The sequence below is a fragment of the Rhinoraja longicauda genome, chromosome 11, assembly GCF_053455715.1.
Source record: "Rhinoraja longicauda isolate Sanriku21f chromosome 11, sRhiLon1.1, whole genome shotgun sequence".
In the NCBI taxonomy this organism is placed as follows: Eukaryota; Metazoa; Chordata; class Chondrichthyes; order Rajiformes; family Arhynchobatidae; genus Rhinoraja; species Rhinoraja longicauda.
In genome coordinates, this window is record NC_135963.1 from 51,811,167 (window position 1) to 51,836,516 (window position 25,350).

General features: G+C 43.4%; 1 protein-coding gene across 2 annotated transcripts; it reads right to left on the reverse strand.

The window, feature by feature from the left end:
• Positions 1 to 1,015: 1,015 nt before the first annotated feature.
• LOC144598145 (fibronectin type III domain-containing protein 7-like) lies at positions 1,016 to 25,314 on the reverse strand. Of its 2 annotated transcripts, XM_078408037.1 has the most exons (14): positions 25,155 to 25,314; positions 24,558 to 24,576; positions 24,010 to 24,267; positions 20,737 to 20,991; positions 19,901 to 20,161; positions 16,887 to 17,162; positions 13,867 to 14,121; positions 10,288 to 10,545; positions 9,683 to 9,937; positions 5,917 to 6,171; positions 1,707 to 1,964; positions 1,515 to 1,544; positions 1,334 to 1,369; positions 1,016 to 1,247 (listed from the first exon to the last, which is right to left on the reverse strand). In XM_078408037.1, the coding sequence occupies exons 1-13, from the start codon at positions 25,200 to 25,202 to the stop codon at positions 1,344 to 1,346; spliced, it is 2,454 nt and encodes an 817-aa protein (XP_078264163.1). In that variant the 5' UTR covers positions 25,203 to 25,314; the 3' UTR covers positions 1,016 to 1,247; positions 1,334 to 1,343. The 2 variants fall into 2 exon arrangements, with proteins under 2 accessions (XP_078264163.1, XP_078264164.1); XM_078408038.1 differs by lacking the exon at positions 13,867 to 14,121.
• Positions 25,315 to 25,350: the final 36 nt, after the last annotated feature.

The window sequence follows — 25,350 nt, forward strand, 5'->3', positions numbered from 1 at the left end:
TCTCTCTACATCACCGTCTATACCTCTCGTTTCCCTTTCTCCTGACTAGTCGGTAGAAGGGTCTCAACCAGAAACGTCACCCACTCCTTCTCTGCAGAGTTGCTGCCTGTCCCGCTGAATTACTTCAGCATTTTGTGTCTATCATTGAGTGTAAGAGTCAGGAAGTCATATTGCAGCTTTATAAAACATTAGTTAAGCCACACTTGGAGTGTTATGTGAAGTTCTGGTTGTCCCGTTACAGGAACGCTGTGGAGGCTTTGGAGACCGTGCAGAAGGGGTTTACCAGAATAGTGCCTGGGTTAAAGGGTATTAGTTATAAGGAGAGGTTGGACCGACTTGGATCATTGTCTCTGGATGGTCGGAGGCTGGGGGGGAGACTGGATTGAAATTCACAAAATGAGACATTGAGAGGCATTGATAGGAACCTTTTCCCCTGGTAGAACTGTCAAATATATTACTGATTAAAGTTTTGAGGTCGGGGGGGGGGGGGGAGTTGGAAGGTTTAAAGAAAGTCTGTGTTATTTTCCACAGAGAGTTTTAGGTGCCTGGAAGGCACTGCCAAGGGTGGTGGTACATGCAGGTAAGATAACATAATTTAAGAGGTTTTTAGATAGGCACAGGAATATGCTGGATATGGAGGGGTATGGATTACATGCAAGCAGGAGTGAGTCGTTTAATTTGGCACCATCCTTGACACAAACATCATGGGCTGTAAGGCCTGTTCCTTAGTTGTACTGTTCCATTTTGTATGATGGAATTATAATTTCAAATAATGGAGGAGCACGTCTAGGTTTGCTTTTATTTTCCATATCATGTACGCACATGAGAAAGTTAATGATTGCCACTGATCATTGCTCATGTTTAATTCTCAGTGGTCCCATCAGATTTCTTGACTTTGGATCAAAAACTAAAATATTGAACATAATTCATGATGTTTTTTATTGTCCTCAAAATCTGTCTCAATTACTTTAATGTGATTGATATAACACAACTATAATCAATGATACAATGTTTCTATTAATTATTTAATTTAAATTACACTCTTAATTAAAAATATGGACAAAACACATTGGAAGTTGATCAATTCAAAGGATTAGTTTCCAGCTTGCGAAAAACTGGACCCATGTGTTTCTGAAAATAATCGTAAAGCAGTGTTCAGATTGTGTTGTCAAAATTAAGTGTAATGTGAAGGACATCATTTGTTATTGACTTCTGTTCGGACGAACTGATTTTGATGTTCTCAAATCCTAGTAAAACAAACATGTATTAGAAAGAGTTGCAATATTAAATGCTGCTGTCAAATATGTTCAATGCCAAACAAATATATTGTCACCTTGGCTGTGTTAGGTTCTCTTCCCTCGATAAATTACTGAATGAAAAAAAAAAGGTTATTAATAATATTTCTTGCATAAATACATACTTTTCAACACGAGCTATTGAATAAAATCTCGCTAGCATAGTTACAGACGGAAACTAGATTTAAGATAAAGCGAACTGCAGAAAATAGTTCTTACCCATTGCACCTGAATTCATAGAACATGATACTGGAAAATAAAGAACAAAAAAAGTTTGAAAAGCATCCTTTTGTTTGGTTTAATTGTCATTAAAGCCAGAAATGTACAGGATTTCTGAAAATCCTTTATACATTGGAATGACTGAACTTAATTTTAATTGATTTTTATTTCAAATGATATTAATAGCAGTACCTGAATAAACTTTCATTGGGCAAAATGTGGCGATTGATCCATCTGTGGATATGGGGGAGACGATGACAGTGTATAGATCCCCACAGTAAATCTCATTTATGTCACAGTACGTGATACTGGCCATGGGGGAGCAGGTGAAGTTTGCAATGTCACTGGTAACATTCACAACATAATTCACCGAGGCAGAGGCATGCCAGTAAACTCTTAAAGCATTGCTCCCCAGCCTGTAAAGTTTAACTGCAGATGGACAACAGCCACCTAAGATAAAATACAAACAAAGGTTTCTTAAATAAATTGACTTTACAAACACTGCATACGCTAGATCCTTACAAAGCAACTGGGGTTAACTTATGTTATAAACTTACTGGACAAAGGGTTAAAACATCTACGAATTTGAAATACAAGTAGGAAATAACCTCAGGAATAATTGAACATATTTATAAATAACTTCAAGTTTATAGTGTATAAATTTGGCACAATGTAGCAAATCTAAAAAAAAATCTAAATCTAAATGTGCATTGAACTCACATCTGAAGTTTAGTTCCAGAGAATCAGATTTTGGAATGGATGGTATAATGGAAGTACACTGTTCCTGTAACATGCATACGATATCTGTAGTGGTGAATGGATTTCTACCCCAGTAATGTTTGTCCTTGACTTAAGTTTTAAATCTTGAAAGATATTCTAAAAAAATTGTCTTGCTTTTTAAAACACTTAAATCATCTGTGTCATCTATATTGTCCTTTATTTCACAAAATGCTGGAGTAACTCAGCAGGTCAGGCAGCATCTCAGGAGAGAAGGAATGGGTGACGTTTCAGGTCGAGACCCTTCTTGAGACTATATTGTCCTGGTGTCCCCAGTCTAACAATGTCCATTAAACAAAAGAACACATCTTTGCTGTTCAACTGTGGCTTTTAGCATTATAAAATTTAAACCATTACATGGTTTTGTGAGTAATTTGGTTAATAATTTGGGAAACAAATGTTAAAACTAGGAGAGGAATTGTCAATCTGAATCTTTAACCAATCTCATTAAAATGCAGTGCGTGTATATCCAAGCTCAGTTAATTGATTAAATAACGTTTGATGTAGAATGCAAAGTTCAGCTGACCATGACTTTTGCAATTTACAGAATCATAGAGTCATATTGCATGTAAACAGGCCCTTTGGCCCAAATTGTCCATGTCAATCCATACGCCCCACGCAAACTTGGTCCCATTTGTCCGCATTTGGATTGTGGGAGGACACCAGAGCTTCCGGAGAAAATCTATGTGATCACAGGAAGAACCTATAAACTCTGCACAAAGACAGCATCTATAGTCAGGATCGAACCCGGGCATCCAGTGCTGTGAGGTAGGAGTGATACCGCTGTGCCACTTTTCTATGCTCAATGACACTTTAAATTACACTTAGACCAGTACATAGATAGGAAAGATTTAGAGGGATATGGGCCAAATGCGGGCCAATGAGACTAGCTTAGATGGGGCATCTTGGTCGCCATGGACAAGTTGGGCTGAAGGGCCTTTATCCATGGTGCATGACTCTACACCTCTACTAGAAATGTGGCTGCTCGTCCCGAAAGACTCTCCCATTGACACTTCAGTAAATTGCCCTGCCTAATTCCCGAAGAGTTGATCATTTTACCCTCTCCCTCATAGGGCCTGCCACATATCACCTGAGAAAACATTCCTGAACACACTTGACATCGAAGCCCAATGGTAGTTCCATCTATAATGGAAAAGTTGAAACCCCTTACTATGGCAACTCTTTTAGTCTTGCATTGTCTGCAATCTCTCAGCATATTTGTTCCTCGAATTCTCATCACTATTTGGGGACAAATAGTACAATCCCATCAAGGTGATCATCCCTTTTTATTTCTCAGCTTCACTTAGAAAGCCTCAATGGATAATTTTTCTGTAATGTCATCACATCCAATTGCTGTGATGTTTTCCTTAATCAATAAAGCAACTCCCCCTCCTCTTTTATCCACACTTCTATTTCACCTGTAGTGCCCATAACCTGGAACATTAAGCTGCCAGTCCTTTAGCTCCTTCAGCCAAGCACCCGTAGTCAGGATCGAACCCAGAACTCTGGCGCTGTAAGGCAGCAACTCTACCGCTGTGCCACCATGTTGCCCTTAATGTGCGGGGATCGCTGAGCGGCCTGGACCCGGTGGGCCAAAGGGCCTGTTTCTACGCTGTATCTCTAAATCTAAATCTAAATCTACACCTGACTTGTGGCTGCTCAACCTTCCTCTTGAGAATATTTTGTAGCTGCTCTGAGATATCCTGGGCCGTAGCATCCTGGAGGCAACATGCTGTCCTGGAGTGCAGTTTGCGGCCTCAGAATTTCCTGAATAGACACAAAATGCTGGAGAAACTCAGCGGGAAAGGCAGCATCTCTGGAGAGAAGGAATGGGTCGAGAGACCCTTCTACTCAGAATTTCTTTTCTGTCTAAAGAATTGAACATCTCCCATTGCAATTCACCCTTCACCACTGTGCCTCAAAACCAGGCCCAGTGCCACAGACCTGCCTGCTTCTTCTGCTTCTGACCTGTCAGACCTGTCTGCTGCTTCTGTTCTCCTTCCTCCTCATCCCCCCTCTTCCCCCCAACAGTATCCATAACGCTAGACACAAAATGCTAGAGTAAATCAGTGGGACAGGCAGCATCTCTGGAGAGAAGGAGCGGGTGACTGAGAGTCTGAAGAAGGGTCTCGACCCGAAACGTCACCCATTCTTTCTATCCAGAGATGCTGCCTGTCCCGCTGAGTTACTCCAGCAATTTGTGTCTATCTTCAGTGTAAACCAGCATCTGAAGTTCCTTCCCACACATTAACATCCATAAGGATATAGTTGTTTTGGACAAGAGGGGCCACAGGGGATTCCTGCACTCTCTGTTTAGTTTAGTTTAGAGATACAGCACAGAAACAGGCCCTTCAGCCCACCGACCAGTGATCCCCGCAGACTAACATTATCCGACACACACACGGGGGACAATTTACAATTTTACCAAAGCCAATTAACCTGCAAACCTGTACGTCTTTTGAGTGTGGGAGGAAACCGAAGATCACGGAGAAAACCCATGCCGGTCACGGGGAGAACGTACAAACTCCGTACAGACGGCACCCGTAGTCGGGATCGTACCCGGGTCTCTGGCGCTGTAAGGCAGCAACTCTACCACTGCGCCACCATGCTGCACTAATCTGCCTAATCTCTTTTCTGGTGGTCATCCATCTATTTTCTGTCTGTACCTTAGGAACGTCCATCTCACTTTAACTCCTATCTACAAGGCTCTCATTCTCCTGGACGACCCTGAGGTCCTCCAGCCGAGCCGAACTCTAGTTCCCTCACTCGGTCAGTCAGGAGCTGAAGCTTGGGGCACCTCCCACAGTGGTCCTTAAGGACACCGGATATTTCCCTGACTTCCTGCAGAAGGAGCTCGAACTACCGTCTCCACTGCACTAACACCACAGGAGAATTACGCAAAAAAGGACAGATATTATCTCATCTTGCAATCCCCCTCGGCTCAGCCTCCTTGCCGAAGCCTCACAAGTCGGTGCCTCAACACTTACCATCAACTGAGCAACTGAACCTCTGCACAGCCTCTCCCAATAGACTGCTTTGTTAGTGCCTGGCTTCCATTCACACGCTGCTATGAACAGTCACTCTGGCTGCTGACCTGCTTTTAAATCTGCCGCACTGCTCCTCCTATCAGCCCCTCGGTTAACAGTGAAAACAATCTGGGCTCTTGGTAGCGGCGGCTGCCTTTTAAATCTAATATCAACTTTAAACAAATTTAGACCTATTGCCTGATAGACCAGTGAGGAACAATGTAGCAACAACATCTACTGGACATGGAGACATGGCCCACCCACCACCGGTTGTGAGTGGTAACTGGGCCCACGTCTGGGCCCAAGACGAGACGATTCAGCTCAGGTACATCAATTACAGCTGCAATTGAAATAACTGCATTTGGAGTATATCAATGAAGCCACCTGATCAGCTTTGACCCTGAGATATCACGAGTCAACCGTGTTGTCATATGCCCCAAAATGGAACAATTAAATTCTTTACTTGTAGCAGCGTCAGAACAGGTTTTTAAACACAAGATAAGTTGCTTTTCAAGCCATATATACGTATCTACTGTGACAATGCGGTTGGGAAATAACGTCTAGTTACTCCAGATGGAATCTCTGCGTTCTGTACTTACTGGATGAATAGCCGAGGAAGTTGCATTCCGATACCATTCCTGTTTCACTGATGGCAAGTAAGGTCACTGTGTAGTTGGTGCCACACGTTATACATCCAAGAAGGCAATGGGTTGCTCCTGTGTGGCACTTGGCTTGTCCTTTAGGCGACTCCAGGACTGTAGTGTATGACTGCGCTCCTGTTGCAGCAGTCCAGCTGATGTTGGTTATTGATTGTGTTACTTGTATCACCGTGAAGCTATCAGGGCAGCAGGGTGCTTGGAAGAAGAGTAGAATATTTACAGTTCATTTTGCAACTTTCCACTTCTAAGTATTCAATCTCAGGAAATTCTTGACTGATTCTAAAATCAAATTTTGAAGTCAAATTCCAATGTAAAAGTCAAGATGAAATCCATCTATCTAAATATTACTAAAACTCTCATCTTGTGTGTATATATATATATATGAATTAGATTGTAATTGAAATACAGCCAAAACGCTGCACGATAGCGCCATAATTTTAGCACCACCTAAATCATCATTGTCCTGGGGACCCTTTAATCCAAGTTTAATTAAAATTGGTGTTATATTTTTAAAGTTAGAGAGATTTTAAAGTTTAAAAATTACTTTTCAAACCGATTTCTTGCTATGTTCAGCGTGTGACATCACAATGGGACCCGCCGAGTGCCGGCCAATGGGGGGGGGGGCAGGGAGTCGCGGCCAATGAGGGGGGGTGGGGGGACTGACTTTAACAAATGCGCTTCCCCCCCTCCCAGGAGGACCAGCGGGAGGACCGCCGCGTGTCCCAGCATGCTTCACGCCTGACCTTCCACCTGTGGCGCAGCGCGGTGTCTAACAAGATGGCCGCCGCTCGCCGCTGATCAGCGCTGCACGCACGGGGCACAGGTCATTGGCTTTCGCCGCCAATGGGTCCAGGGATCGGTAGGGTTGCTGCACCTGGCACGGCCCCGGGGGACACTCCGCGCTCTACAGTTGGGGCCCATTTATGTTGAGAGGGGATGGGTGAGTGGGGGGGTGGGGGCGGGGGCTGGGGTGGAGGGGGAGGGGGCAGTGAAGGTTGAGGGGGGAGTGGAGGGGGAGTGGGAATTGTGGGGGAGGGGAGGATGGAGTGGGGGCGGAGGGGGAGGGGGGATGTGGGGGAGAGGGAGGGCGGGAGTGGGGGTGGGGGAAGTGGGGCAGAGGGGGAGGTGAGGGCGTGGGGAGGGTGCTAGACCAATCCAGGAGAGGTTTTGGGGAGTTTTAAGGGGGGTTGAGGGGGGGATGAAGTGGGTGGGGGGGGGTGAGGGGGAGGAGGAGGGATAAGGGGGGATTGAGTGGGTGAGTGGGGGGGGGGGGGGGGAGTGGGGAGGGTGCTAAACCAATACAGGAGAGGTTTTGGGTTCACGGCTCCCTCAGACTGCAGCGCTGGCGGCACGAGGCCGAGGTGAGTGGCACCCTCTCCACTTCCCTGTCCCCCCTCGCCCGCCCATGACCCTAGGGGACACTCCCCGCCTGCCAATGGGCTTCGTCAGTTGGAGAGGGTTGCCGGGCCTGTAGGATCGTCACATGAGGGAGGATTGCCCCAGAAGAGGCCCGCAGCAGAGATTTGGACCCAACTTGTCCACCTCAGTCGGGTATATTACTAAAACTCTCTGTTTGTCAGTGTGAGGGATGTCAGTCTGAGATATATTTGCCGATGCCTGTGATGTAACCGTATTTTTGTGCCTCCGTCACACGATAGTGCAACAATTTTAGGACCACCTTACTCAACTTTGTCCTGGGGAATCTTTCATCCAGGTTTCATTCAAATTGGTGTTATATTTTTAAAGTTAGAGAGATTTTAAAGTTTAAAACTTACCTAAAAAAAACGGTTTCTTGCCATGCTCAGTGTGATGTCACAATGGGACCCGCCCGTCACCGGCTCCCATCCAAGGCCCTGGGGGACGCTCCTCGCCCGCCAACGGGTGCCCTAATCGGTAGGGTTGCTGGGCCCGGGTGACACTCCCAGCCCGCCACCACGTCCCGCCCACGGCCCCGGGAATGATCCCCACCCACCAACAGGTGCACGGATTGGTAGGGTTGCTGGGCCTGGCACGGCCCCGGGGGACACGCCCGTTGATCTGATACGTAAGATGGCCGCCGGATCCCCAACGGGTCCGCGCCTCCGCAGTTGGGGCGCGTTTAAGTTGAGAGTAGATGGGGTGGGTGAGTGGTGGGGGGGGGGCTGTTGGAGTGGGGGGGGAGTGGAGGGGAGGGAGTGGGGGAATGGGAGGGGGATGGGTGGAATGGGGTTGGGGGCAGGAGGGGAGGGGGTGGGGGTAGTGGGAGAATGGGGGGAAGGGGAGGGCGGGTGTGGGGGGAAGTGGGGGTGGGGGGAGGGGAGGTGGTAGTGGGGGGAATAGGGGTGGGGGAGGGGGGAGGGGAGGAGAGGGGGAGTGGGGAAGGGGAGGACGTCACAATGGGAATCCAACGGGTCCGCGCATGCGCAGTTGGGGCCCGTTGATCTAATACTTACATAAGATGGCCGCCGGATCCGCGCTTGCACCGTTGGGAGAGGGTTGCCACTCGGAAGGGGGCGGGATCCACCCGAGTGACGGCCAATGGAGCAGGTGGGGAGAGCTCTCCTGCTGTTGGCCAACGCGATGGCAGCGTGGGGCCGGTGCGTGAGTGGCTCCCTCTCCCCTTTCCTCACCCCCATCGCCCGCTCCCGGGCCCGGGGGTGATTTAAGGGGGGTTGAGGTGGGGATGGAGTGGGTGAGTGTCGTCAGTTGGGGGAGGGTTGCCGGGCCCACAGGAGAGGTTTGGATATAGGGTTGCCGGGCCCACAGGAGAGGTTTGGATGGAGGGTTGCCGGGCCCGCAGGAGAAGCTTGGACCTAATGGGGGTTGCTGGGCCCACAGGAGAGGTTTGGCCCCACTGGGTCCACGCCCGGCTAGTTAAACATTAAAGTACTAGAGTCCAGAAATTCATCCCTATCCAGGAGCACCATTGTGGCATCAGAACATTGTACACTGGCTGTGAAATTCAGCTTCAATACACAATCGAATGACTATCGAAGACACTGCATCACACACCAAAGACAAGGGATGAATTTCTAACCAGCAAAACACTGCATTGGTCTTAATATAATTAATTGTAGATTAATGTAAATTGCTTATAAAAATGATGCTGAAAAATGATGATGACCTATTCCTGACCAAAATTAACATTACTGTACTGCTAAACTCAAATATGGAAGCACGACATTTATGGGAATTTTAATTACTCATTTGGCTACTCAGAATAAATCTAAGGTTCTGTGCAATATTTGATAAATTCTCAGATACAGAGATAACCGTTGTATACAGATATATGGATATCGAGACATATACATGTATATATATATCAGATATACAGGTTGTCCCAAGCTCTTGAACATCTTTCCAAACATTTTGCTGACACCATTCAGTAATGGTGTAAGCAAATTGAGCAGAGGAATATTCAGCTATTAGCTTAATTTAGTTTGGAAATACAGCGCGGAAACCGACCCTTCGACCCACCGAGTCAACGCTGACCAGCAATCCCCGCACACTGACACTATCCTACACACACACACACACACTAGGGACAATTTACAATCTTACCAAACCAATTAAGCTACAAATCTGCACGATTTTGGAATGTGGGAGAAAACTGGAGCACCCAGAGAAAACCCACACAGTCACAGGGAGAACGTGCAGGCTCCTTACAGATAACACTCGTAGTCAGGATCGAACAAAATATATCTTCCAAAGACTCAAATGTTGTTACCTGTTTCTAACGGTATGCTGTAGCTGGGTAAACTGCTTCCTTCTGGAGTAGTGGCCACTGCACTGACAGAGAAGGTGGATCCACAGGGTAGGTCAGCGATTGCACAAAAACATCCAGAGCTATTGCAGTATCTCATTCCAGCTTTTCCGAAGACAAACACTTTGTATGTGGCATCAATGTTATTTTGCTGCCATGTTATATTAACAGTGGTCGGGTTCACCTTTGTAATATTCAGAATTCTGGGACTGCATGGACCTATTTGAATAACACAGCAATTCCATACTGTAAATTATGCAGCTAAATTTTACAATGCTTAATTTCAGTAAATGCAGATTAAACTGATAACCTAATAAATTATCAAAAGGTAAAATCCATAAACGTTCATTTTGTTTTTATTCACCTCTCAATTTTATATGAACCGTGCAGCATTATTTGAAACAACATTCCGAGTTATAAATTTCATTTCATATTTCCAGCAGCTGTGGGAGTTTATATTTGGATCATCAAGAATATTCTATTTATCACAGAATGTGTTTCTTTCAATTAATGTGTTTATGACCCGTTAAAAGGTTGAAATGGTCCTTTGCATACACTTGTATAGCTACCTGTTTTGATTGACTTTCCCGGACACGAATTGTTGAATCCCCTGATATCACTGTAAGAATATATAGTAACACTGTAGTTGGTGTTGCATTCCAATCCGGATAAGGTGCAGATTGTGGAAGTGTCATTACAGAACACTGCTGAGCCCATGTCTTGTGCTTTGGTTTCGTACATTTCAGCTCCACGAACTGGGCTCCAATTCACTTCGATCGTATCGCTTGATATAAATAATGTTTTAACTTGTGTTGGACAACACGGTACTAGGACACAGAGAATGAACTTTTTAAGCACAACCATCCACAACACATCTTTAAAAAGTAAACTCATGTTGACAGCTGCATGGTAATCACTAATCGAGCCTGTCTCCAGTATTGCCCTGTTTACTGCATCCAAACAGGTCATTTGGCTCAATGGATCTATAGGCCTGTATACACTGGAATTGAGAAGGATGAGAGGGGATCTTATCGAAACGTATAAGATTATTAAGGGGTTGAACATGTTAGAGGCGGGAAACATGTTCCCAATGTTGGGGGAGTCCAGAACAAGGGGCTACAGTTTAAGAATAAGGGGTAGGCCATTTAGAAACGGAGATGAGGAAAAACATTTTCAGTCAGAGAGTTGTGAATCTGTGGAATTCTCTGCCTCAGAAGGCAGTGGAGGCCAATTCTCTGAATGCATTCAAGAGAGAGCTAGATAGAGCTCTAAAGGATAGCGGAGTCAGGGGATATCGGGAGAAGGCAGGAATGGGGTACTGATTGAGAATGATCAGCCATGATCACATTGAATGGCGGTGCTGGCTCGAAGGGCCGAATGGCCTACTCCTACACCTATTGTCTATTGACCAGGTGAAGTTCTACATGACTCTCAGCCCAGCTATTTCCTTTCATTGCCTTATTGATTAAATTTGCTACCCTGTTTTCCCCCTCATAAAATTGGTTCAGTTTAGGCAATGTGTTTTACTGGAAATGATCAGTAAGGGGATGTCAATGCGATTAAGGAAAGGTACAAGTATAGCATTGAATAAGCAGATGCAGGCATACTCTTAGCTGATTGGAGGTCATAAGGTTATAAGTGATAGGAGCAGAATTAGGCCATTTGGCCCATCAAGTCTTCTCCGTTATCCAATCATGGCTGATCTATCTCTCCCTCCTATACCCCACTCCCCTGCCTTCTCCCGATAACTCCTGACACCCGTACTAATCAAGTATCGATCCATTTCTGTAATAAAAATATCCATTGACTTGGCCTCCATAGCCTTCTGTGGCAAAGAATTCCACAGATTCACCACCCTCTGACTAAAGAAATTCCTCCTCATCTCCTCCCTAAAGGAACGTCCTTTAATTCTGAGGCTATGACCTCTAGTCTTAGACTCTCCCACTAGGGAAACATCATCCTCTCCACATCCACTCTTTTGTGCCGGATTGTTTTCAAGGGCCAAACCGAATCATCATGCCCTTGACAAGCCTCGGGCTTTAAGCATATGTTAGGCTGAAGCTCACTACCTCTGGGGTGATGCAAGCTGTCCCAGAGGCAGGTAGTGCCAGGGGAACTCTAGGATGCCAGCCCCCAACATTACTCTCTGGATCCTGGGGTAGCGCTCCAGGCTGTCTGGGCCTCAAAAGCGAATTTGCTCATTTATGCAGTTTCTGTGAACCAGTTGAAATGCCCACAGCATGTACTCTGCTTTGACTTTCTGCTAATTTCGTTGGGTTACCATGTAACTCAAATTTCACTGTACCTTAATTGGTACATGTGACAATAAATTGATCTTGAAATCTTGAATAGATTGAAGATATCAAGGTCAAGTGAGTCTATTTGTTACAAGCACCAGATATGAACTGCAACAATGAAATTCTTACTTACTGTACCTTTACAGGCACATTAAACGAAACAACAACAATAAATATACAATAAATTATGAATTATTTTAAATAAACTAGACCCATGATGGTCAAAAGCCAATGTACAGAGAACCACCACAGTCAGGTAAAATCTATAGTGGTTCCCTGCTGAAGAAGGGTTGTACTGGGAAGCTCAAGAACCTAAGTAGGTTCTAACCTAACTGCAGATGCTGGTTAAAATTGAAGGTCGGCACAAAATGCTGGAGTATCTCAGCGGGTCAGGCAGCATCTCTGGAGGGAAGGAATGGGTAACGATTCGGGTCGAGACCCTTCTTCAGACTCAAGAATCTGATGGTTGATCGGAAGAAGCTGTTCTTAATATTGGGGATAATGTATCTCAGGCTCCTGAACCTTCTCCCAGATAGGAGGATCGGGAAGAATATGCGACCAGGGTGGTGTGGGTCTTCAATGTATATATATCCCTATATATCCCTATATCAAATGTATATATCCCTATATCAAAAATCTTCGAACCCACCACTCTACATATCCCTCAGGTCGGCCGATTTGGGGCTACTCACTATCCCGCGGTCTCGGCTTAAGCTCAGGGGTGACCGCGCTTTTGCGGTTGCAGCTCCTAGACTGTGGAACAGCATCCCTCTCCCCATCAGAACTGCCCCCTCCATCGACTCCTTTAAGTCCAGGCTCAAAACCTATTTCTACTCACTAGCGTCTGAGGGGGCGCTGTGAACTGTTTATGTATGTGCTGTTATGTTTGTGTGCCATTGTATGTTTGTTTCTTAGTACCTGAACTGATGTACAGCACTTTGGTCAATGTGGGTTGTTTTTAAATGTGCTATACAAATAAAATTGACTTGACTTGACATCAATGAAAGGGGTGGAGACATTTAAATGAAAGGGTGGAGACATTTCAATGAAAGTGGTGGAGACGAAGCATTTAAGAAGTTTTGAGACAGACATATGGGTACTTGGTGAATAGAGGGATATGGGTTTTATGCAGGTCGATAAGTGATGGTCTTAACACCATGTTCACCACAGACATTGTGAGCTGAAGGGTCTAAGAAGTGGACAACTGAAGAAGGGTCTCGACCCGAAACGTCACCCATTCCTTCTCTCCCGAGATGCTGCCTGACCTGCTGAGTTACTCCAGCATTTTGTGAATAAAAATCTTCGAGCTGAAGGGTCTGTTCTGGTACAATTCTGTTCCACGTTCTACATTACGAGTCACATTAAAATTTGCCTTTCGTTTTCAATGAATACTTTCCATCCAGTCGGGATAGTTGCTCTTTTCAATGACATGATTATAATGTGCTTTTATTCGGCTTGATTTGAAGGTCCTTTCATCTGGGCACATTTCAAATCTCAGGGAAACAGGCCAGCTGAACAACAAAACTAGCTATGCGTAATAACTCTTAAGCTGTAGGTTTATAAATAGCACATTTTGATATGCTGTAAATGTTAAGTTTCTTGATTAGCACTGGTGTCAGAGGTTATGGGGAGAAGGCAGGAGCACGCGGTTAGGAAGGAGAGATGGATCAGCCATGATTGAATGGCGGAGTAGACTTGATGGGCTGAACGGCCTCATTCTGCTCCGATCACTTATGATCTTAAGTGTTAATGGCTGTGGTGGTCAAACTGTTTTGCTTTTTTCAGGTGTAGAGAATACGTAATATTTAGAATGCAATACTTACACGTAACATGTAAGAATGTGACACTTACCTGTTGTATAGTTTAAAACATTGCCTGGCTTACTCTGCCCAGCTTTGTTGTAGGAGAAAACACTGATAAAGTATGTGAATCCACATTCTGACTGGAAGTAGCAACGTTTAAGTGTCGTGTTACAGGAAACCTCGAGGCCATCATCCCTCTTCACAAAAGTCGTGTAGTAATTAATCATGGGAGATGGGGACCAGGATATAGTTAAGTTGCCAGGATATATCTCCTGGACTTTAATGTCATGTGGAGTACAAGGCACTGCAACAATTAAAAGTAACACAAATACCTCTTAAGAACACTCAAATTCTTATATAGCTCAAAGCATTTTATGTCCCATAAATAAAATACAATACACTCCAACAACAATGTGATGTTATTCAATATTATTCAATCTACTGCTTTAGAATGGAATAGGTGAGTAACCTATTCCGTTTCTTCACTTCTTGCCAATCTGATTTAGTCAGTCCGCCTTAACCAACCTGATCTCCCGGTGGCTCAGCACTTCAACTCCCCCTCCCCCTCCCAGTCTGACCTTTCTGTCATGGGCCTCCTCGATTGTCATAGTGAGGCCCAGCGCAAATTGGAGGAACAGCATCTCATATTTCGCTTGGGCAGTTTACACCCCAGCGGTATGAACATTGACTTCTCCAACTTCAGATAGTTCCTCTGTCCCTCTCTTTCCCCTCCCCTTCCCAGTTCTCCCACTGTCTTCCTGTCTCCTACCACATCCTATCTTTGTCCCGCCCCCTCCCCTGACATCAGTCTGAAGAAGGGTCTCGACCCGAAACGTCACCCATTCCTTCCCTCCTGAGATGCTGCCTGAGCCGTAGGATTACTCCAGTATTTTGTGTCTACCTTCAATCGGATTTATGATGTCATTGGTGTTGGCGAAGGTAAGGTCTCTGCCAAACACAGGGAATATCCCAATGGACAACGTTAATTGGGGTCTCACATCACCCACATTTACCAAAAGAAAAGATAAATCCCATTGCCCACTTTCTTTATATGGGAGAGGTTTCTTTCCTGCAATAATTTCACTCATTTTAGAAAAACAGAGCAAACAACAATCTTGCCTTTTTAAAATTTTGTTTACGATTTGTACATAAGTTGGCAGAAGGACCTAATACCATCTGCCATTTGTAGGGAAGTCCACTGAAGGGTTTCACTGATGGCACTGAAATACACTGACTGGGATAGGGGAAGATTTTAACCACCTCTTCCCACAAGAAAAACATTCATGAACTATACGTTTGTTTCTACAGAGGTGGCATAGTAATAGACTCACGTGAGGTGAACGTAATGATAAAAGAAACCCTAATCGTGAAGGCGCAAGTAGTTAGAGCACCAAAGGGCAAGACAAGCTTTTGTAGAACCCAAGATATCCTCCAAAACCTCCAAAACCTCCACACCATTCCATGTGACACATTGAAATTCAAAAGTTAACTCTGAAGAGATGACCATTTCTGACAACGTTTCAAATGAAGTAATGTCATCACTTGGCCAAAAAAAATAATATTTAAGGTGGGACTACAGATATATCTTCTTTTTTTTTAAATGGTTGCAGGTATTATCGTTCCACAGGTCTTTGTTAGCTCAGCAACTCCCTGGTTCTTGTGCATGGAAAAACCCATGGCAGTAGTATTTTTAGCTTTATTCATACAGGAGGCCGACTAGGAGACAAAAACTGGGGAGGAATAGACATACAGTAGGTAAATTCTTTCTCATTGTCGTTGTTTTAATAAATATTTCCAAATGACGATAAATATGAATTGGGTGGTTTGATAAAAACAAATTAGGTAGTGTTACAGATTGGCAATATAGTCATCGGTAAAGAGTAGATAGTTAAAGAAGATGAGGAAGTCATGATGCAGCTCAATAAGACCTCGGCTAGGTTGCATTTGGAGTATGCAGGCAGTTCTGGTCGCCCCATTACAGGAAAGATGTGGAGGCTTTGGAGAGGGTGCAGAGGAGGGTTACCTGAATGCTGGATTAGCGGGTTTCAACTACAGGGAGATGTTGGATAGACTTAGATATATTTCTCTGAAATGTCAGAGGTTGAGGGGAGACTCGTTGAAGTATACAAAATTTATGAGGGGCATAGATCGGTTTGATCGGGTTACCTCAGCATCCTTTTAATTTTAAGGAGCATCGCCATTCACATTGCAGGGTCATTCCACACAACATCCCTCTCTCTTTCATCACAGGAACAGGTCCAATGGACGCAGAAAGGATCTTGCCCCCTGGCCGGGGGTTCAGGAATGAGAGGACACGGGTAGAGGACAAGACATGTTGGACGGAGATGAGGAGATTTCTTCACACAGAGGGTTGTGAACCCATGGAATTCTCTGCCATAGAAAGGTTTGGGGACTATTGCCGTATATTTAAGGAAAGAATTTCTAGACACAAATTGTATTGAGATCGAGTGTGGTATTAAATGACGGAGCAAGATCAATGGGTTCATATAGATTATTCCAATTCCTATTTTCTATGTATGAGTGATTATAGAATTCAGGATGATAGACTGATATTTTTAACACCTGGAGAATATGATAAAGACATTTCTGGACCTTTATCACATTCTGGATAAGGTAGAGAGTCAGAATCGTTTTCCCATGGTGGAAATGGCCAACACCAGCGATAAGGTGAGAGAGGGATGGTTTAATGCAGATGTGCGGGGCAAGTATTGTTTTACACATGGAGTGATGGGAGCCTGGAATGCACTGCCTGGGATGGTGCTGGAGGCAGATACAATAATGGCGTCTAAGACACTTTTAGATAGGCACATGGAAGTGCTAGGGAATAGAGAGATATGGATCATGTACAGGCAGATGAGATCAGTTTAACTTTGCATCATGTTCTCCACAAACATTGTGGACACAGAAGGTTGTGTAAATGGTTATCTTGTATATGGTTCATTTGTTGTACTGTTCAGTGTTCTATGTTCTACATAATGACAGTGAATGTCAAAGAAGAAAAATAGTGAAAATGGTTAGTCGACTTTGTTACTGCAGCTGGGTACTTACAACTTGTAAACTCGGTAGGATTTGCTGGGTCGGAAGGTCCCGCTTCATTAAAGGCGAAAACAGTGACATTGTAATGTGCGCTACATTGAATATGAGAGATGACACAGGACGTGGATCTTGACGTGCAGTTATGCCCAATATTGCGAAACTTCTGAAGGCGTACAGCTAAATAATTTATTGAGCCTTTCGAGGCATTCCAAGTAATGATAGCTTCCAGGGATGTATCAATGGGATCTGACTTGAGAACTGCATGAACGGATTGTGGGGCAAATGGTCCTGAAATAAAAACAGAGTAAATTTACTGAAGTTTTTGAAAATGATTTGTAATTTTAGTGAAACGGTCTTTTCAAATTTTCATTGAAATTTTGATTGAATTGATTGATTGATTGAAAGATACAATGTGGAAACAGGCCCATCTACACTAGACCCACCTGCCCATGCTTGATAGTGATATGCCTTTAAACTCTTCTTATCCATGCACCTGTCCAAATGTCTTTTAAATGTTGTTATAGTGCCTGCCTCAACTACCTCTTCTGACAGCTAGTTCCATATATCCACCATCCACTGTGTGACAAAGTTATCCCTCAGGTTCCTATTAAATCTTTCACCTCTCACCTCAAAACTATGTCCCCTAGCTCTTGATTACCCTACTCTGTGTAAAATACCCTGTACATTTACCCTATCGATTTCCTTCATGATCTTATACACGTCTATAAGATCATGCCGTTGTGTTTGGCTGCCTGCCACTGTATGTTTCTTTTCTTTTTTTTTCCTAATCAGATGTGCAGCACTTTGGTCAACGTGGGTTGTTTTTAAATGTGCTATACAAATAAAATTGACTTGAGTTGACTTGACATCTCATCCTCCTATGCTCCAAGCAACACACAGTATTGATTTCTGCATGTATATTATTGATGCCCAGATCTACCTTAAAACCCCCTCTCATCCCTTCCATTGTCTCCCAAGTGTTTGCCCCAACACCTAGTAATGGACTAGCAAAAATTAGCTCCAAATAATCTTGGAAAGATTGAAGCTATTTTCCATAGTCCCTATCATGAGCATCTTTCCCTCCCCAAACACTCCATTTAACCTCTTGTTCTGGGCAGAAAATGAACTAAACCTTTTGCAAATCTGTTGCTATATTTGCCACATTGGTCTTTTTCTATCTGATAGTCGTACAGCACGAAAACAGGCCCTTTGGCCCGACTTGTCCATCCCTACCGAAATGCCTATCTACACTAATTCCATTTCCCTGCATTTTGCCCATGTCCCTCCATTCCTTTCCTATCGTTATGCCGTTAAAATGCTTTCCAAATTTGTAATTGTACCTGCCTCTATCAGCTCCTCTGGCAGCTCATTCCATATACCCACCAACCTCTGTGTGAAAATCTCAAGATCTCTACTAAATATTTCCCTTTTCACACACCTATAACCTCTGGTTTTAGACTCTCCTACCCTTGGAGAAAGATGGGACTTTCTGTCCTACCTATGCCACTCATCATTTTATGATCCTCTATAAGGTCACCCCTCAGTCTCCTGCACACCAGTGAGAATAATCCCAGTCTATTCAATATCTCCTTGTAATTAAAACCCCTATTCCAGGCATCATCTAGCATTGTCCACATCCCTTCTAGTGTGCTGACCAGAACTGCACACAAGATTGCAAGTGTGGCCAAACCAAAGTCTTGCACAGTTGCAACATGATGTCCCAACTCTTATATTTAACATTCCTGTCTGTGAAGCCAAGCAAACTAAAAGTTCATTATCTTATCCTCCTGTATTGCCATTTGTTATCCATAAATTCCCTTTGCAGAACCTCATCCCTTTCTCTGTCTATGTCATTTGTATCGACCTGGACTACAAACTTTGTTGCTCACCTTCTGCCTGGCAATGTAGTGCATCTAATGACCAGGGAGGCAACACACCATCCTGGAGTTAACTCGTGGCCACAGAAACACTGCTCTGACTTCCAAGTGGGAGTAGCTCGGATGAACAACGTGGTTGGCGTGGACAAGTTGGGCTGAAGCATCTGTTCCTGCACTCTGTAGCTCTATGACTATGGCTATTGAGTCCCACTGCTCTAGTCAATGACCATCCGTGCAGCACAATAGAGCTGGTCATGGTGTTGTTTATCTGCCTTTTGTTGCTTTCCCCTGAGGGGCTATCAGCCCCACCACCCAACAAAAAGTATCCAAAACTGTATACTTATCCAACATTTACATTGTTTGGAACCACTGTGCTTCTGGTCACTTGCTATTAAAACCCTCAGCCATGTCTCCATCACCTCTGTGCTTGACAATTCCCATCTGATTTTTCCTGGTCTGTTTATTAGAGATACAGCGTGGAAACAGGCACTTCGGCCCACCAGGTCCACACCGACCAGCAATCCCCGCACATTAACACTATCCTACACACACTAGGGACACTTTACACAGCCAATTAACCTACTAATCTGTATGTCTTTGGAGTGTGGGAGGAAACCGAAGATCTCAGAGAAATCCCAGGCAGTCATGGGGGGAACGTACAAACTCCGTACAGTCGGGATCAAACCTGGGTTTCTGGTTGCAATCACTATAAGGCAGCAACTCTACCGCTGCACCACTGTGGCACCCACTGTCTCCTTGCCATCATCCGAAAATCTGTTTCTGTGTTCTAATTTGTATCGGATACAATTCACCTATCACGCAGCATGCTAATCAACACCCTGATGATAAAATTCTCTTCTTTGATTTTAACTTCCTCATTATTTCTTCCCTCTCTTTTTCCTGCCTTCAGAGAATATTGTACATCAATTTCACAAGTCCTGCCAATGCCTAATTGCAAAAGATGTTGTGTTTACCTTCGAAGAATGATTTATAAAATTAAAAGTAAGTATTTATTGGACTTCCATTTTCAAAAATCCATGTAAAATCCCCCTTAATTAAATAAATATCAAAAACTTACAATAGTGAATTATGAAATTCCTGTCGAAAAAGTACCTGTGAGCATTTAAAAAATAGAATTTTGTCTCTTACTTGTCACTTGTTCCTTCATATTGTCATCTCCAGGCACGCCATTGGCATCCAAAGCATGCACTTTTATAGTGTACCAAGTGCCTGGGTCCAGGTCAGTGAATGTTTCATTGAAAGAGGTTGTGGTCTTCTTAATTTTGTTGCCCACAGCATCTGACCTGATGATAATGAAGCTGTATCGCACTGCTTCGGGCACAGGCTCCAAACTCACCATTATAGTTTGAAAATTTGGAGAAGATGCATAGAAGACTGGGGCATCTAAAACTGTAGACAGATAGTTGTCCTTAGAAGTTGTATTAATAGACAAAACATTTTAATCAAGACATAAGGAAAATTTAAATTGAACCTGTACGAATTAAATATTTTAACTTTAAAGGAACAATTTTATGATTTTTGTTAGACCTCAATATTGTGGCTCACAGTAACATTATCAGGAAATGGTGTGCATATTCACAATTATTTCAAAATTAGAATGCCTTGTTGTTATGTTGCACAATTAAAGCTGTTTTTTTTTAACAAAAAACAATGAATCTGGTACCAATGATCTTCATTGATAATGCCAATTGAGTTTCAAATGTTGTTAAATTTGTTTTTTTTTAAACGTAATATAAGCTATATTAACTAACTTCCACACAAGGTTTTGGACTATACGGTAAGACTATGCTCCAATTGCTATGCTACAAATTGCCTTGAAGCGGGCTTCAATTTCCAAGTCCGTTAACTATTTATTCCATTGGAAAATAGAAGGAAATTGCTTGCATGTATGAGTCAACACTGGCTTGTAGCACATTAGCTATGTCTTGCTTCATTACACTCAATTGAACATTGTATGAAGGTACCTGTTCTTGTTTCCACAGGCATTGATGGCTGACTGGTTCCTCCATGGTTTAAAGACTGCACGGAGATGTCATAGGAAGTATACGGCTGTAGACCTGTCAAGGTTCCTGATGAATCATTGACAATGATTTTAGTGATCAAATTGCCAGCTTTGGCCTTCAAGACATAGCCAGTGGCTTTTGGAACTGCTGACCAATTCACAGTAATGCTGTTGCTGGTCTTGGAAAAAGCCTTTATGTTCAACGGGATATCAGGAGCTATGAAAACAAAGACGATTAATTCAACATATTCCTGAATTATAAAGGATACATATAAAGAATATATGTTTCATTTTTAAAAACAAATGTTCCCTAATTTGAATGTCTTTGTTGCAGCCATTTTTTTTGCAACATCCATGGAGAGCTAGCCAACTGGATAGAAAATTGGCTTTGTGGAAGGAAGCAGAGGGTGATGGTGGAGGTTGGTTTTTCGGACTGGAGGCCTATCCCTAGTGGTCTGCCTCAGGGTTCGGTGCTGGGCCAATTGCTGTTTGTCATCTATATCAATGGATTGGATGAGAACATAGAAGGCATAATTAGTAAGTTTGGAGGTAACATTAAAGTGCATGGTACTGTAGATAGTGAGGATGCTTTCAAAATCTGCAGCCGGTTCTTCATTGGTGGGGCAGGAGGGCTGAGGAATGGTTGATGGAGATTAATCCAGAAGAAGTGTTGCATTTTGGGAAGTCTATCAAGGGCAGGACCTATACTGAATGGCAGAGCTCTGGGGAGTGTTGTAGAGTAGAGGAATCTCGGAGTGCAGGTACATTTCCTTGAAAGTGGCATTGCAGATAGATGGGGGTCAAAAAGGCTTTTGGCACATTGCCCATCATCAGTCAGGGTATTGAGTTTAGGAGTTGGGAAGTTATGTTACAGTTGTGCAAAAATTGGTGAGGCCACATTTGGAGTATTATGTCCAGTTTTGGCCATCCTGTTACAGGAAAGATGTTGGTAAGCCGGAAAAGGCTGGAGAGATTTACGAGGATGTTGCCAGGACTCGAAGGCCTGAGGTATAGGGAAAGGTTTAGCAAGCAAGGACTTTATTCCTTGCAGTGTAAGAGGACAAGGGGTGATCTTATAGAAATATATAGGATCATGAGAAGAATCGGTAGGGTAAATGCACAGTCTTTTACACATAGGGGGATCAAGAACCAGAGGACAAAGTAAAGTGAGGATGGAAAGATTTAATAGGAACTTGAGGAACAACTTTTATTTTACACAATGGGTGGTATGTATATGGACTGAGCTGCCAGAGGAGGTAGTTGAGGTAGGTTCTATTACAACATTTAGACAAGACATTTAGACAGGTACATGGATTGGATAGGTTTTGAAGGATGTGGGCCAAATGTAGGCAGGCGCTACTAGTGTCGATGGGGCAAGTTGGTTGATGTGTTTCCATGCTCTATGACTCAACGACATTCTACCTTAATCTTGATACATAGAACATAGAACAGCACAGCACAGGAATCAGTTTAACTCGGCATCATGTTTGGCACAAACATTCAGTGCAAAATGTTTGTGCCGGACATGATGCGAAGTTAAGCTGATATCTGCCTGCACATGATCCATATCCCTCTATTCCCTGCATTTCCATGTATGGAACAAACTGCCAGAGGAGGTAGCTGAGGCAGGTACTATTGCAACATTAAGAAACATTTAGACAGGTACATGGACAGGACAGGACATGGCATGGCCCATAGAGGGATATGGGCCAAACGCAGGCAGGCAAGACTAGTGTAGATGGGTCATGTTCATAACCATCTACACTAGTCTTCCCTCCATTGTGAGGGAATGGGGGAATTCCACGCAATTTTTCAAATGATTTGTAAATAATTATTATAACCTATAACTTCGAGATTCTATACACTGACATCCCACACTGACCTTCCTGTCCTGCGCCTCCTCCATTGTCAGAGTGGAGGAACAGCACCTCATATTTCGCTTGGGCAGCTTACACCCCAGCGGTATGATCATTGACCTCTAACTTCAAGTAACTCTTAATTTCCCACTTTCTCCATCCCTCCCCCTTCCCAGTTCTCTGACCAGTCTTACTGTCTCCGACTACACTTTACCTGGTTGCTTTGTTGTTACCTTCTCCCAACTGACAACGATCTATTCTACATTTTCCTAGATCTCCATTCCCTTTGTCCTGTTTTCACACCTTACACCTCCTTATTTATACACCCCCTTGTCCATGTACCTCCCCCTCCCCTGAGAAGGTCATTCCTTCTCTCCAGAGATGCTGCCTGCCCCGCTGAGTTACTTCGGCATTTTGTGTCTAACTTCGGGATTCAATATTGATTTGGTTACAGTTGTTTAGAAAATGGAGAACTGAAGATTATTATTACATTAAAAAAACATAATCAAAATATTTTGGATCATAATTGTCTATCAGAACGAATTGAAATGGCATCTGTTATAATTTTTCCTTCGCAAAACGCAAATGGCTGGAGGAACTCAACTCCTTGATGCAGGGAAATGGACAGACGACTATTCGGCTTGATTCTTCCGGTCCCGCTGAGTTTTTCCAGCATTGTTTCTTGCAAATGATTCCAGAATCTTGTGTCATGGCTTACCCTTCCCCTTGCATTTCTAAAAACTTTTTGTATGAAAAGTAATGAAAGAACCTATAACACTGCAGTGTGATTGATGCCCGTTGCCTTTCTGCCCTGAGGCGAGGGAGATGGTAACTGTGTCTCATCCTCATACATCAGATTGAAGATTGAGAAATTAACTGAGCAGGAATGTTAAAGCCTTTGGATTCATGTCAAATCAAGGAAGGTACGCGATATTAAAAGTGACAAGGAAAGATTCGATTAAAAACGAATGAACGTTAAGTTGAAAAATGATACTACCTTTTATATTTTCATATCTCTAACAATTCCAACCTAATGGAATAAAAACCCCGCACGAATATGACTTAATGTTTAGTACTCAGGAGCCATAACTAACGCATATAAAAATAGATACCCAAGGCAACAAGGCAACTTTCGGTGGGAAGTTTAATTAATTTCTCCCTTAAAAATGGAACAATTTCAAGCTTTTTCAAAACTGGCAAATGTTGTATTTATTAAACCAAAATAAGTGCATCTAATTTTTGAGATGTCCACATGTGTCACTCCCGTGAGGGTGCTACATCGTTGGCGCATAAGTAATAGCGACTGTTCGCGATCTTTGCCGTGACAGTAAATAACAGGGGTGGGATTACTGCCTTTAGAGGAGTTTTACAGAGTTTACCTGTCTGGTGTTGTATTTGAGCCTCGGCCAGTATGTTCCCGCTCGAATCAAGAGCCTCTATTTTGACAGTGTACTGAGTTGCAGGCAACAGGCTGGTTACGGTGCCCAGAACAAAACGATTGTTGAAGTGGACAAACACAGGTTGACCCGTGGCTGTGTTGGAGCCTGCAGAAAGCTTGTAGGAATGTGCTCCCTCAAATTTACTCCAACGAGCTGAAATACTTCTGGAAGTCGCGGTGTAAAGCGTCAGAGTGAAATCTTAAAAAAAGAAAGGATACAGATTAACGAGTGTGTTTATGCAATGCTGGTGTATGTGCGTGTGGTACACTCTTATGAGTAACATGTTTTGTCGACCATATATCTTTCCAAAACCTTTTTTCTTTTCAGTCCTTAAGCAAGCCCCCACAAAACGTGTCACAGACACAGCGACGCTTTTCGTTTGTAGCTGTGGCACTAAATGATTCCATGCAATTTATTTACACTTTACAGAAACCCATCCCATTAGGCAGCAACACATACGATTATCCATTGAAATAAGAATCTCTTACCTGTGCTTGCCAAGGACATCTGGAAAAAAACGAAGAGAGTAAAGGCAGAGATTTATTATGATATTACTTTCACTTTTTTCAGATGAATATGTAACAGGCGCAAAAAGGGTATCGTTAATACACCACAAAGGAATCTCGTTCTCTTTATTTAATTTTCCTGCCATTTCCCCACACCCAAAAGAGGCCACGCACAAAACTTTGAGAAAAAGAATGGTGCATTTTTTGCGAGTTTTAATCTTGCCACTGCTTTTAGGCACAGGACGTAAATATCACATTTCTATTACAATTTTCCTTTTAGAATCTCTCCATTGATTCGGAGCACGAGGTTGGGACCGCTGACAGCTATTGAAAGAGCTACTGTTCTAATGCGGGGCATCAGTGCACCAGGTTCCGTTTTGATAGTCAACAATCTGAGACATCCAAGCACATTAACGTTCAGATATTTGCATTTAAAGTTCTCCTTGCCTTAAAAAAAATCCAAGCACATTATTAATAGCATAGAAGAATGTAATCACATATTCGAAAAGTGTTGCCAGAAACTAATTACAGTTAGCAAAGCAACTTTATTTCTCGAAACGTAAAATGCTTTTAACTCACGTTCGCCATGCAGGCCAGCAGAACACAAGTCATTCCTCCAATGCCCATTGTTTCATAGATTACTCCAACTCAGTCTGTAACTAGATTTGTGCAACGCCGGCGTACAGTTTCACTGTGTTCATTCACGATATCACATGTACCGAGCTGCCTCACTGCTCGAAATGACTATAAACCCGGAAAACTGACACCGCCCCTT

What these genes read in the sequence shown, in the direction of transcription:
- LOC144598145 (XM_078408037.1), bottom strand. Translation starts at nt 25,202, where the DNA reads ATGGGCATTGGAGGAATGACTTGTGTTCTGCTGGCCTGCATGGCGAAC. An exon ending in GCCTGTGGAAACAAGAACAG is followed by an intron (nt 20,162 to 20,736) that starts GTACCTTCATAC and finishes ATCTGTCTACAG; the next exon opens with TTTTAGATGCCCCAGTCTTC. An exon ending in TGTTTTAAACTATACAACAG is followed by an intron (nt 10,546 to 13,866) that starts GTAAGTGTCACA and finishes TCTGTGTCCTAG; the next exon opens with TACCGTGTTGTCCAACACAA.